General features: G+C 41.6%; 1 protein-coding gene across 1 annotated transcript in view; it reads right to left on the bottom strand.

Moving 5' to 3' along the window:
* LOC103382300 (glutamate receptor ionotropic, delta-1-like) overlaps positions 1-14,666 on the bottom strand; it is a 133,060-nt gene that overhangs the window by 13,963 nt on the left and 104,431 nt on the right. Inside the window, 4 exon segments of the mRNA XM_008315044.3 lie at positions 3,814-3,933; positions 4,648-4,809; positions 4,909-5,082; positions 6,420-6,473. Coding sequence (XP_008313266.1) covers positions 3,814-3,933; positions 4,648-4,809; positions 4,909-5,082; positions 6,420-6,473 — 510 coding nt within the window.

Below are 14,666 nucleotides of genomic sequence, written 5' to 3'. Positions count from 1 at the left end.
GTCTGTCCTCTGAGTACACACTTGAACATTTTGTGACCCCACTTTTTGTATAAATACTGTATTTTGTTGGTGGCTAAGATTTAGCTCTTATTTCTTAATTTATTGTCTAGCACTTTATGCTAATATTCATTAGCTATTCCTTAACCTTCTAGTCTTCATTTACAGACCAACGAGGAGGTTCAAGGTTCAACAGTTCAGAGAGGAAGACAGTTCATTTATCAGGGCTTTAATGAAGAAACGCCAGCGTTATCTGACGACCAGCAGCAAAGAAGAACAAAGGAGCTGAGAATAGAAAGCCATTCTTTTCCCACCCACTCAACATCTTCATCATCATCATCATCACCATCTTCATAACCATGATCATTCGTTCTTCATCATCATCTTCATCATCTACTGCCCCGTGTGGTTAGTTTGTTACTTACAGAATGTGATCATTCATTTCAGACAAATAATATGAGTTCAGTCTTAACTGTGGAGGCAGCTTTGGTCTGGGGGGGGGGGGGGGGCCCCCAGGGTTGTGGTAATTTATCCCAACACCCATGGGTCGGCTCACAATGGTTGAAGCGAAACTAGGTGAAGAGTGACAATTACACTCACACACAGACACTAATTGCTATTCATTTACGTCAGTGTGTTTTCTTTGAAAAGACTCCGGAGAACTGAGCTTCATGAAGATTAGAGACATCAAAGAGGCTTCAGAGAAGAGAATTCATCAAAAGAGGTGTGTGTGTGTGTGTGTGTGTGTGTGTGTGAGTGACCTGTCTGAGCGCCTGTGTCCCTGCTACGATGGAGTATGTGTTTACCTCAGCAGAAACATGTCATGGTGACTTGTCCCCTCCAAGTCCACAGACAAATTTGATTATTTTACATTTCACCTTAAAGATTTTATTTTAAATCCATAATGCCAAAATTATTTCTCATACTGACCACACGAGGCAGCGGTGGACCAGATATTTCTGTACAAATTATCTCCCTCTCCAGATATTCTCATGTTTAAGTTCTGACATACAGCTAAATGTTACTAACTGCACCTTTACACCCCGCCGTCCTGTGACTCGGCCCATTTTCTGCAGCGGCCCTCGTGTTTGTCGTCTCATTACGAGACGGCCTCTCAGCCACAGCGACACCATCAGCGTAAGTCAGCAGAACACAGGCGCAGTTAGGAAAAGAGCGAGCGTTCTCCAGGGAGCGTCTGGCATTTCACTAGCTCTATTCCTAACATTAATAATCTCATAATTGTCAGGGACAGCAGACGGCAGCAGGGAGCGGGGGCCTCCTTTCTGCACAGCTGATCCTACAGCGGTCGTTAAACACGGACTGTGTTTCCACTCATCCCGCTCTGACATTTGTGTCTCTGACTTTGTGGATTTTACAGCACTTTCCAAGATAATTTAGAGCTTTGAAGGAAAAGTTTTACGCCAGAGTCACCTTGTTGACTGAGCTACAGCTTAAAGGTGGCTCCAAACGTTAACAGTCGGACGAGAGTGGTCCAGAAATGAGTCCAGCCATGTTTGACCGGTGGACAGAAAAGCTAACAGAAAAGCTAACAGCTCGTCAAACAACGAGAAATGGAAAAAGAGTTTTAAAACTTCTAGACAAATGTAGAGCAAAACTTTAAGTAAAAACACAGAGAAAGTGTCAATTAGCTACAGATAAATACAGAAAAGAGCTATAAATGTTAGCACCGGAGTAGCTGAAACCAATTCTGAGAAGCAGCTAAAGGATAGCAGTGCTATACCTAAGAGATAGCTTAAAAAACAGTCAAAGTATTAGTAAATGATCCAACATGAAAACTTTTTAGATGAACACAGATGTAAAAATAGAGTCCAGTTTAAAGTTAACCAGGAATAAAATAAACAATAAATAATAAATAGAATTATAAATAATAATAATAGAAATTTTACCAGTTACTGAAATGAAAATGTGTATTTTAAATATCTCAAAAATGTGCCACATGGTTATGGAAGTTTATATTAAGTCAAAAACCACTTGAACATTTGGACAGGGTTTATGAAGCTTTATCTCTCGTGCAAACTCCACATATTTAAAATAATCTTCAGTTACTAAAGTAGATAAAATACTTCTTGTTGAAAATAACAAACCAGACCGTTCTCCGCTCTGAGTCCAAGTGACGGCTCAATGGTTTAATTTATTTTTTTACACCTGTGGTGACAAAAACCTTCCAGTCTTTTCTGCCCATTTGTCGCCACTCTTCCTGTGACTGTTGGTAAAAGACACAAAAAGAAAAATGTAAAAGAAGATTTTTGTGTCTTTGGCGGAAAAATAAAAGGACAGGAAAATACGTGTGCGGCTTTGTTTCATGTATTATTCAGAGAAATTAGCTGCCTTCTAGTTTTCAAAGGCACAAATTGTTGTAATGAGTCCAAAATGACCCTGGGGATTTAGAATTAGCCCCGTCTGTGGCTCATTTTTGTCCTCCAACATTCTAATGGATTCATTTTCACACAAAGCAGCCCCCATTACAGAGAGAAGAAAAATCATCAGCCGCACTTCTGTTGGCAAGGGAGACTGAAGAGACAAAGACCTGAGCAGCAGGAAACCGGACCAAACAGAAGGGACGAAAAACAGGAAGATGTTGTCATCGACCAGTATAATCACAACGAGACCAAAATAAAAACGTAGACCACGTAAAAGTAAGAATTTAAATGCAAAACCATTTGTTCTAATTCACAAATGTAGAGTCAAACCACAGGGAATGCTAACACTGCTAACAGTAGAACTGTGTAACAACAACGCTGTAGAATATGAACGCTAAAGCTACTATCATGAACACAACACTGTACAGCCAACTGCTTTCACTGCTTCGACACTAATGCCTAAATCTGAGGAAATGATGCTGCTAGCTCAGATGCTAATGCTAACTTCCGCCACAGCAGATGTCCAATACCAGTCCATACAAATGTATGACCTTTAGCGATCATTTTCATTGTTCACACCGTGCTGCTGGTCACAGATCAAATACTTTCTGTCAGACTAGTTAAAAAACTGAAAACTGATTCTGATAGAGTCGTGACTCTACGGTCCTGAAGCTGTAGCTTTAAATTTATCAACGGCTCCAGGCCATTAGTTCAAGGCGTGACGGTCAAAGGACTGGACTCACCAGAGAAAAGAGAAGAAAATTGTGAAGAAAAATTTAAATATTAAGTTTAAAAACATGATTAATGTCCAAATCCATCAATTATTGAATCAATGAGTTCTGAAACAGAAGCAGCAATTAGACTGATTTACACCTGGATAGAACAGCAGAGTACACACACGTGTGCACATTAACACACACACACACACACACACACACAATGTACTGAAGATTTAATCACCTGACTTCTCACACCCCGTTATGAGTTCCCCTGAGTTATATAATGGCCATTAGAACAGGGAGGTCATACATCACACACACACACACAAACACACACACACACACACACACACACACACACTGAGCTCCCAGGAATTTGTCCTCCCACTTTTAATAAACACATTTTTCCAGTGTGATTATCAATATCAAACACATCTTTAATGTAAAACACATTTTCGCACCAGTGTTTACTACACACACACACCATACTACACACACACACCATACTACACACACACACCACCCACACAGACAGAATCTGGGGTTTAGTTTAAAGTGACAGGACAGTTGCTGTCCACTGCTGCCCCTGGTGGACAGTCAAATAATGTGATGTGTTTTTTCTATGTCCTTTTTGGTAGTTGATAATATTTGATGTCAGTATTTATCAAGCGTCTGTGCAAAGTAGGATTCAGTTTGAAGCCTGAAGTTGGACTCACCCTCTTGATGTCTTTGCCGAAGGTCTCACTGAAGCTGGATCCCAGGATCTCAAACTGGACGTGTGAGTTGGAGCCTCCGTCTTTAAAATCCATGATCCCAGTCAGACCAGTGATGTTCCCCTGAGAAAATATCAGACTGGACTCACTGATTTATTCATCAGATTCTTTTATGTCTTCGTGGTAGATTTAATTGATGATTAGAGTAGATAACGTGGGTCCAGACCACAAATATCTCATCCTTTTAAAATGATCCTCACGTTTAATCTTCTTCTTCCCTCAGATTAAACCTCCCAGATTCTCAGTCTGGTCTTTTCGCCCCTCGGAGCACCGACTGGATGAACTTTAACACTGACAGCCTGATCAACGACCAGAAGCTTCACCAACTTTGTAACAAGTCAAAACAAACATGATGGGACATGAATCTCCTGCAGGTGGCGACGTGTGCGACCTTTTCATCTAACAGCAGCGACGAGTGTCTTGGAAGGAAATCACATTTTAGACGTGGCCTTTGAACAGCGACAGCCGGAGCAGCTACACGTCAGGAGTATTTTTCTCCTGGACATCAGTGATAGAGACACAGTGAGTGATGTCACGCGTGTTTGACTCATGTCCGTGAACATGGAGGTCAAAGACCACCAAAGACACATTATTGGTCACATCCCAGCACGGCACACAACTAAATACAAAGCATCATGGGAAATATTACTGTGTTGCAGACACCGTTAAACATTAGCTGAGGAGATAAACAAGAGTTGGTCCTGAAAATGTTCAAAAGCTACTTTTACTCAGATATCCAGAAGAATCCAGAAGAACCTCCTGTTTTGGTCTGAATACCTTCTGAATGGTCTCCAACATGGACCATCCTCCGTTCCAGGGTTTGGTGGACTTCCTAATGCAGTTGAGACTGGCCATACTGTGCCACTTCCTGTCCTCCAGCTTCCTGTAGAAGGCATTGGCGAGCATCAGAACGCTGTCGTACAGGTAGAGGTTGGACACCTACAAGGAACGGAGGTGAAAAGAAGGTGAGCTGTTAGGAACACAGCCGCAGGTGGAGATCTGCAGGTGGAGATCTGCAGGTGGTAAAACCCCTGTTACCTCTAAGTTCTGTAAATACCCCTCCTGTGGGTCACAGAGCAGTGAAGAGATGCGGTGGTTCTGCCTTATGCAGCGGCTGCTGCTGTCTCTCCACAGAGGAAAGATCTGACGGATCACTGTCATCCGCCCAAGTGCACTGTGGGTAAGCTCCAGAATCTCCGTGTCACTAATTTCCTGTTGAGAAAAGACCGGATGACGAATGAACGAGTGTTTGAAGAGTGTAATTGTGAGTTTGTTGTAATTGTAGTCAGGGGAGAAGAAGAGACGAAAACTGAACTTTATATCCATTCACTGAGTCTGACGCAGTCACAATGTATTTGTACATATTAATATTAGAACAAGTACAAGTTAACATCAATTCTTTTAAATCAAACTGTGTCATCTGTAAAGTCCTGAAGTCCCTGTGTCCAATATCAGGGCTGTTGTTAGCTGTTAACGTCACAGGAGAGGGGACGAGATGCAGGAGCAGGAGGAGGAGTAGGAGGAGGAGGAGGAGGAGGAGGAGGAAGTGATGGATTCTGCTGTCGATACAGATGGAGGCATTAACTGCTCCACCTGCACCAGTCCTCATGTCACCTGGTCCGTTCCTTTGTCTCTGCTCTCTGATTAGCATCAGAAAGAGTTGTCCCTCTGTCTCCAGGACAAAGACCTGCTCCATCTACTCATCTCAGCCAGTCCTTAACTCAGGGCCAGCAGAACACAGACTGACTGCAGAAACTATTTTATACATACATTCATGCATATACATATATATATATATATATGAAAAATGTGACAGGTAAATTTTTATTTGCAATTTATTTTCTATTTTCAAAAGTTGATATCCCTGACTGAAAAGACAGGTATTCATATTTATCATCCATAAATGACGTTCCTAAACTGTCACCACCTCCTCCGACCATGACTCACTTTTACCATGTTCTCACCTCACCTGTTTGCATCTTACACCCCCGCTCCCCCCCTCCCCCCTCTCTGTATCAGTTTGATTAGCAGTGCTCCTGTCGTCCTCCTGTGGTTGTTTGCGTTGTCAGCAGACAGGAGGTTGAAAAGGACACTGCTCTTCTCTTCTTCTTCTACTGCTGTTGTTCTGCAGTTGACAGTTTGGGCTTCAACACAAAGCCGGTGTCTCCAACTTAAGTGACACTTCACCAGCAGAGAAGAAAACAATCTCAGCTCTGATCTAAAATTACAGCTTTAACCCCAGAAACTAAACCCAGGATGTTTTAGTTTTTATTTTTAACCTGTTGTCTCTGGCAGCCTGTGATTCGCATCAAATTAGAGGAAATGTAGCTAAATAAGTTAAAACAGGTGACAGAGAACCAATGCTAATAAACATTAGCAACACATGTTCAGGTTTTCAAATAGAGTTAGTTAGTGCAGCTTATGGTATTTTTGTGTCTGGAAGATGCACAAAGTGAACAAAACAGAAGAAGCCAGGTCAGCCATACACAGCTATATACAGTATATACACTAGTTAAGAGTATGTTCAGTACACAGCAGTATTTTCTTACCTCATTCACAAACACCCAGTGACTGTCTTTTGAAGCCAGGTTTGTTTCTACAGCCTGCAGGAGGCGACAGAGAGAGAAACATGGACAGAGAAATTAAAGTGAGCTGCTTTAAAATAACAAAAGAATACATTCATTCAGATTTTTCAGTCTTCAATAAATTGCAGGTTCCTTTGAGAAATGTTCACTCTGATTTTAGTTTATGTTTTAAAGTGTAGTTTGAGCTGAGTGAACATTTGAGCTAACGTTACACTGGAGCAGCTGCACGTTCTCTTACTTTAAACAGAGGTTGTTGTGTTATTTTCATTGGTATGAACCTAGTGCTTTAGAAACGTTAATAAAGACGTGTATGTGTGTATGTGTGTTGACAGTGATAAGGTTAACCTACAGTAAAGGCCACAGCTCTGCTCTTATAACACACTTCACATAACATCCTCTACATGGAGATATTACACCTGTCAACATAACCTTTACTGAGAAACACACACACACACACACACACACACACACACTTCTCCTTTTTATATCATCATCTCCTCTCACTTTATTATTTGTCAACGTTCTGCTCTATTATCTAAACAGCAGCTGCGTTTTATTCCCCTGCTGCAGACACACACACACACACACACCAACACACACACACACACACACACACACAGACCTGAAACCAGAATCAACAGGACGGAAAGCATCAAACCCTGCAGCTGGTGGTTTGATGCAGGTCTTAGTGAAGTGTGACAAACTCAGACGAAGTGTAAAATGAGTGAAACCACAGCCGAGCGTCGGAGTCCGACATCGACCTGACGACCCGCTGATGAGTTATTGATCCACGCGTGAAGCTGTGACACGGAATCAGGGTTTCTTTGGACAAATCGGTGGCGACCCTGTGATTCACAGACGCTGAGCGTTTCTCACTTTTACTAAATGTTGGAAAACAAGAAGCTGGTTTCACTGTGAAAGACCTGACAGGAAACAGGAAGAGAGGAACGGACGCCGGCGCTCGATCAACTAAAGCAAAGAGAGAAGGAAACAGAGGAAATCAACGGTTACTGAAGAGGGCGACGGTACCAACGAACCTGACCAGTGTAGACAGAGTCACCCAGAAGAGCCTGAGCTCCAGCAGAATTCACATATCACACAGTAATGTATGTGTGTGTGTTTCAAACACACACACATACATTAACACGTGTGTGGAACAAAACATGGAGTCCTTGTTCACTGATGGACTTCAGTTCTTCCACTGGACCTTGAACATTTACAACCCAGAAGAACTCGCTTCACCCGAGGTCTCATGGGGAAAAAAAAACAGAGCACTCAGGCCTTCAACCCACAGTGTGTGTGTGTGTGTGTGTGTGTGTGTTTCTTTGTGTGTGAGGACATGCTTGAGAAACAGAAGAATCTGTGGACCATTATTGTTAATAAAGGAACAGTAAACGTACGTTTCTCCACTGTTCACTGTTTTAATTTATACATAGTGTGAAGATTATGTGGACTCATCGCACCAAAGTGTTTAGTCCGCTGCTGCCTCCTGTGGTCAGTTTGTGTCACTGTGCAAACAACATTGATAAGGTATTTTAAAAATGAAGTCCTAAGGGTTACACTGATGATTTCATTGATACCAAGAGACAGTTGTCAGGTCAATAACTCAGAGATTTAGAGAATATAATCTGTAATTTCAGACTAAACTAATATAGATTTACGAGACCCTTTCATTTACAAATATCCACAGTAAAAAAAACTACAGTTTTACAGCAAACACATTACGGCAGCTGTTGATCCGACCCAGCAGGCATCAAATATATGAGCCGTAGTATTTGATGCCTTCGCTCTTCATCACAGATTTACTGTCGGTCAGTGTCGTCAGCTGACCACAGAGGGCAGCAGCGGCACAGTGGGGTTTATTTACAGCCTTTCTACCTTTCTTTTCTAACAACAGGGGGCGATAACATCGCAGCAAGGGTGCATACAAGTCAGCCCCACGTCCAAGGATCTCTGATCGTCCATTCAACCGCCGCCATTTTAATCCAAGTGTAAAATTTGAACGTCTTAATCTTCAAAAAGCTTTTTAATGTGAAGGGCTGAAGACACGTCCACATGACTGATGTCCACACACACACACACACACACACACACACACACACGGGGGAGGGGAGTTGTGTTGCACTTCACATTAACATATTTCATTCCCTAATCCCGTGCCCTCTAATCTGACTTGAATTCTAATCCTAACTGCAAAGTAGATCTTGAATTTGTAACAACCTTTTCACTGGATGGACAACCTGCTAATGTCCCCACGAGGACAGCGTGTCCACGTGACAACAGTATTTAACAGTGTAGCTCAAGCAGCTGCACTCAACTGAACACACAAGCACAGAATGAACACAAAGGAGGACATAAAAACCTGATGTGGACGTCAGAGGACCTGAGGAAGAATAAACATGAAGGAGAGGAGGCTCATTACTGAGCAGGGCCGCACGCGTGTGTGTGTGTGTGTGTGTGTGTGTGTGTTCTTCTTTGTCTGCCATGAAAGGACTGAAATGTTAATTGTGTTCTGTGCAGAAGAACATGTCCGTGTGTGTGGAGAAAAATTCAAAAGAGCAAACTGACAAAGAAAAGACAAAATAAACAGCAGGTGAAAAACTCGTCTGAGCTACAACCATGTGAAAGAGAGAAGAAGATTCAAAAAACTGAAGGAAGCACTGAGTGAAGAGGAGCCAAATATTCAGAAATAAAACTCTACTCAAAAGCACTAAAGTGAACTAAAGTGCTAACCCTAAATGAACATGACCAAACCTGCGGCCCGTTTACTGTACGTTTTTTGTCCAAAAATCTGCCAAGATTAAAACAAAACCTTGTCAAAAACACTGGGCGTTCAAGTGACTGGAGATCAAAGGTAAAGTCAAAACAACGGCTGAAACTGCTCAGAACAGCAGAACCTCCAGATACGACGACCATGAATACCAGTTCTCCACGTTACGAGTCTGAAACTACGGGAAGATTTTCCTCCTGATACGACGATCTGGACTGGCGTCCCTTCAGTCGTACGGCATGAGGACGCCACGAACCCTGATGCCGAAGCAGCTGCCGAGTTCTAGTGCTCAATAAAATAAAATAATAAAAAACCTATAATCCTCCTCCTTCGTCACTCGTTGTCTCGCTCACTCTCCCTCACTGGGTTATTTTACCCATTTTTATAACAAATATTTACATTGTTTTCTTAATTATTATAATAATTCTTTTATATTATCAATATATTTGTTTATATCTATGTTTTCCATATTTAGATGGCGGAAAGATTTATTAAATTAAATTAACAGTATATTTCTGGGGAGTTGGAACAAATGATTGGTTTGGAGTTTTTTTTCTGGGGAAACATGGATGGAGAGAGGAGCAGATCAAACTCAAGGTTCCTCTGTACAGTGTTAGCCTAGTTTACTGCTAACTGTTAGCCAAATGGTGCGATCAGAATTTCTTTTCACATACCAAACCATTGGCATTCACATCACAGCTGTGTGTGTGTGTGTGTGTGTGTGTGTGGAGTCAATGTTATTAGTATTCCTCGGCTTCACTTTTTCTCCATCATGGTGGTGATTCTGCAGATATGACAGCTGCTATTTCACTCACACACACGTGTGTGTGTGTGTGTACGGAGTGTAAAGATGTACAGCTGCTGCGTCTCCTCCTGAATTCCGATGGAAACAGTCGATGAACGTCAGCTGTAGTGACAAACATCCAAGACTCAGGAGTCACATGACGGCGTTTGTCTTCCTGTGACTGGTCCAGGCCTCAGCCGCGACTTTGTCCTCACACACTGTCCCGTCTTCACTAAAGGAAGTGGGCGTGTCCTGGGTTTTACGATGTGTCAGGATGAGTTTACTGCTCACCCCAACGACAAAGTCAAAGTCGTGGGACGCTGAGGACGTGGTCACCGTCTCAAAGGGACGTGTCCGGTTCAAATTCACAGATAAAACAACGTGTAGGTTCACAGCTGTCTAAAGTGTGAGCGCCCCCTGATGTTTGGGGAAGTCTCAGAGAAAAACACTGATAATTACCTGCTACTGAGCTAACACACCTCAAAAGCTACAAGCTAAGCTAATACACTCGGGTCAAGTTAACACACTGCCGACCTATCTAATAAAACAGTCACAAGTTTAACTCTGAAGTCAAAGGTCCAAACTAGTTACCCAGCTGCAGAGACGTCTGTAGAGAAAGAAATAAAAACAAATAAACCAAAGAAGAAGGAAAACCCACAGTCCTAGAAAATCACAAAGATGGTTGGATACTCTGGGCATGTGTGTGTGTGTGTGTGTGTGTCAGTCGGCAGTGAATCACATCTGTTGGCTGATGGGGGTATAATAAGGACAGAGGAGGTCGTACGCCACAGCTGAGGACACTCACTGCGGCAGGACTCGTAAAAATATTGCGATAAATCAATCAAACAGGAAGTGGATTCATCACAGAGAGCAACCTCCCCCGACGTGAATCACATCAAAGCCCCACCTCAGCTGTCGTTCAAAGTAAAAAATATTTGTCATTTTTGGGAACAAGAATGAAACCTGGCCTGGACACTCCAGGACCTTCAAGGGACTGAAATAAATAAAAGAAAAAAAGAACAAACTCATTTAGACTCACTGACAATGTCCGTAAACACATCGTGCAGCGTTCAGGGACTCCTCTCCAGAGGTGCCATCGTTTTCTTCTGCCTTTGTCCTGATTTATATTTCATGCATCAGCAGTTTCTGCAACTCAACGTCTTTATTCCAATTCCATTTTCTATCCACAGGAAAAAGCCTTGAGGAAAAGTCCGATCTCACTGGTCCGAGTTATTCCGAGGAGGGGGGGGGGGGTTACTGTTGGTGTTATTCTACAACAAAGCAGTAAAAATATTTTTGAAGGTTTTTATAGAGATGATGTGACCCCCCCCCACCCCTCGGTAGTCAGTTGGCACCAACAGGTGAACTGTAACAGTGGCTATAAAGAAAAATGACTCATTCTAACCGCAATTTGTTTTTTATGTTTAAAAGCATAAGTATCTATTGAAACCAAAATAATTATTCAAATTAAATTAGGGTGCAGTGTTTAAAGGACATCACAATGCTAAAAGTTAGCATTACGAGTTAGCCAATCCTGTGTCTCGGTGGTGTTGACACGGAACGGCAGCTGTGACTCAGAGAATCCTCTGTTCTTCGTCTTCAGTTTCCACTGCAGCTGTGGCGGCGTGGGGATTTTTTATTTTATTTTTAACCTAGAATGTCAATGGAGTTCCTGGGATGATGCCCCTGATCATATCTGATGACCTGACTGTGACCTGAACTAGAGTGATGTCATCGCCAGGTCATCACCATGACAACCCATCACTTCCTGCTGGAGAAACAGGAACTCAGCCTGCTCCTGCTCCCTCTCTCCTACCTGAGGAGGTGTTATTTCAAAAACATCAGGTCTTGGGAGTGTGACTCACATTTTTCTGTTGAAAAGTTTAAAGAATATGTACAGATTAACAGACAAATATTATATTTGATATTAAAGCCAGTGACATTTTGATTGTTAGAGGCATACATGTTAACTCAACTGTGAGTTAGAACGATGGGAGATCATTGGATGTCAGTGCACGTCATTCTGAGCCCAAAACAATCCAAAAATTCAGAGTAGGTTTGACCTGGTCTAAATCTGTGGAAGACAAATTTAAAACCTCCATAAAACCTGTATCTGCTGCTGGTGACGAGCGTAGCTGCGACGCAGCCTCCATCATCGGCCACTCTGACCGTAAAGCTGTAATTACTGCTGCTGTTAAAGAATCTATAAAACCTCCAGCAGCAGCAGCAGAAACACAACAATAAACGTGATCCTAATGAGACGCTGCAGCTGCAGCCACACACACACACACACACACACACACACACAGACGTAGCATCTTCATTAGCACAAAGAGTTTCTGAGTGAAAAGTTAACGGTTATGTTCAGATGATTGTCCTGGATGAGACCGTGTGGTTTAAGAGTCAACAACTCTAACAGAAAACACAGGAATCCTGACAAAGCTGTTAGCTTTTCAACAAGAGAACAAAACATTGCGCTAAAGTCGTTAAGCTAACAACCTTGGCCCTTATCACTTGCTAACTGAACTTCTTCTTTTTCTTTACTTTACTACATCTGCAGATGTTATAACCTTTTTTTTTACAATTCTAATCCTAATTATCTATCCTGATGCTAACTCAGCTAATTAAACATTTGATTAATGAAACTAGTTTTTCGAAGGGGGCTTAGCTTAGTAAACCACTACGATCCGTACTGTTTGCTATGTCGATAATGTAGCTAGCTTGACATTACACCCCTGAAGAAAATGAAACATTTCTGAGAACACAAACCAACATTTTTGGTCAGTTTGTATTTTCCACATTACAGTGACATTAACATCGTCTCCACTGCTCAGTCGATTAAAAATGAATACAAATGACTTTAACTGTAATGTTTTTTTAATTATGTTTGATGTTGCTGTTCTTCTGTGACATGGTACTGGTTTTATGCAGCATGTTTATGCAGCATGGTTAGAGACAATGACAGAGTCAAGACTAACAGTCAGTTTAAACTAACAGTAAATCTGTCTTCAAACAAAAACATCTGTTGTCGGTGTTAATGCTGTGGTTTAGAACAAAGTTGAGGACGTGGCTGGTGCTAACACTCAACCTTTTGCACTAGAACACACTGTTCTTTAATCAGTGTTAATGAGTGATTTAGAGTGAGGCCCTTTGGGTCGCGGAGAAAGACGGTGGCGCTAATGAAGCAAAGAAGAAACGCAGAGGAAGGAGGCGAACCAATGCCAAAAAAAGGCAGTGATTTATCTGCTAAAGGTGTACTGGCCTGACCAAGCTAATGGTGGCTTTTAAAGCTGATATTGTGTAGCTAAAATGTCCAAATACTTCCTCTGGCTCAGCTAAATTAGCATTTAAAGCTGGTTTTTGTTGCCAACATTTCTTAACCCTTTTCCAGTCAGTCCTTTAAGAACCAATAAGGCCTCAGGGATAAAAATGTCTCATTGAAGATATATTTTGTCTCTGACTTAGCTCAATTTACCCATTTGGCTAGCAAATTTATTAACTTTAAATTTATTAATAACTTCCTCCACCAAGGTGTATTTCTTCTTTGAATCTGTTGCTACTGGTTACTTTCACCTGCTAGCTGAGCTAGTGTAAATCACTAAAAGGTTAACAAATTGTTTTGCTACCATCTCATACATTGTTAACTAATTGACCAATAGTTCATCTAACGCAGACTTAAGTTCACCCAGCATATTAACTCTTTTTTCATCTTTGGCAACGCAACTTAATTAAGAATTATCACAGCACAGAACCGTATCGCTGATATCAGCTTCATCAACATAAGCACAACGAGCTAACAACAACTGCGAAGACAAACAACGGATTAATGAGGATTTTTTTCATTTCCTGCCTCCTAGGATGACATTTTTATTTAATCCACAAATAATAGATCTGTTTGTTTTGTCTCTGGTGAGTTTCAATAATAGGAGAAGAAGAAAAAATATCATGAGTCTGATTCTGTCCAACAGAGCGAGAAAACAGACAAATGAGGATGATTTATCAGAGCTGTGCTAACAGCTAACAACCACTGACAGAGGAGAGCGTCAACGTTAAAGGTTTTTCATATTTGAACAGACTCTGAGACTCAGCTCCACATATTTGACCAGAGAAACTGCTCCTTCATTTTATTTTTCACCAAAAATGTCAGGACTGTTGAAAACGTTTATCCTCATGTCCTGACATTTGTCTGGTGGTCTGCTGAAAACTTAAACATCGCAGAAAAAGACTGAAAATGAATAGAAATGAAGTAAATCTCAGTTAGAGACTAAACAGACTGTTATACCACAGCTAACAGCTGCTATCAGCTAATTAACCTTCTGTACATCGAGCTTTAGCTCTGTGTTAGCCGCCATTGTGTTGCTAATGCAAAATTCATCCTTAAGCCACGCATTAACTCACAGAAGGCTCCTTCCTGAATTTAAGAGATACCTGACAAAAAAGGTTTTGTGTATTTTGTCATTAAGACGAGGTACATCTCAGAGAACCTAGCTTGAATTTGTTGCTTACATGGAATACATTTTATTAGGTTGCTCAGCTATAATTCACCTAGCTACGTTTAAAGTGTTAGCCTGTAAAGCTATCACATAACAGAGCCAACATAATCCATCTCATCAACGCGGTTAGCTACCTTGGCTAATTCAATACATTTCTTTCCTGT

This window comes from Cynoglossus semilaevis, chromosome 8 (genome assembly GCF_000523025.1).
Source record: "Cynoglossus semilaevis isolate Cse_v1.0 chromosome 8, Cse_v1.0, whole genome shotgun sequence".
NCBI lineage: Eukaryota > Metazoa > Chordata > Actinopteri > Pleuronectiformes > Cynoglossidae > Cynoglossus > Cynoglossus semilaevis.
Note: the sequence above shows the minus strand (reverse complement) of the source record. Positions and strands in the feature narration are given on the sequence as shown.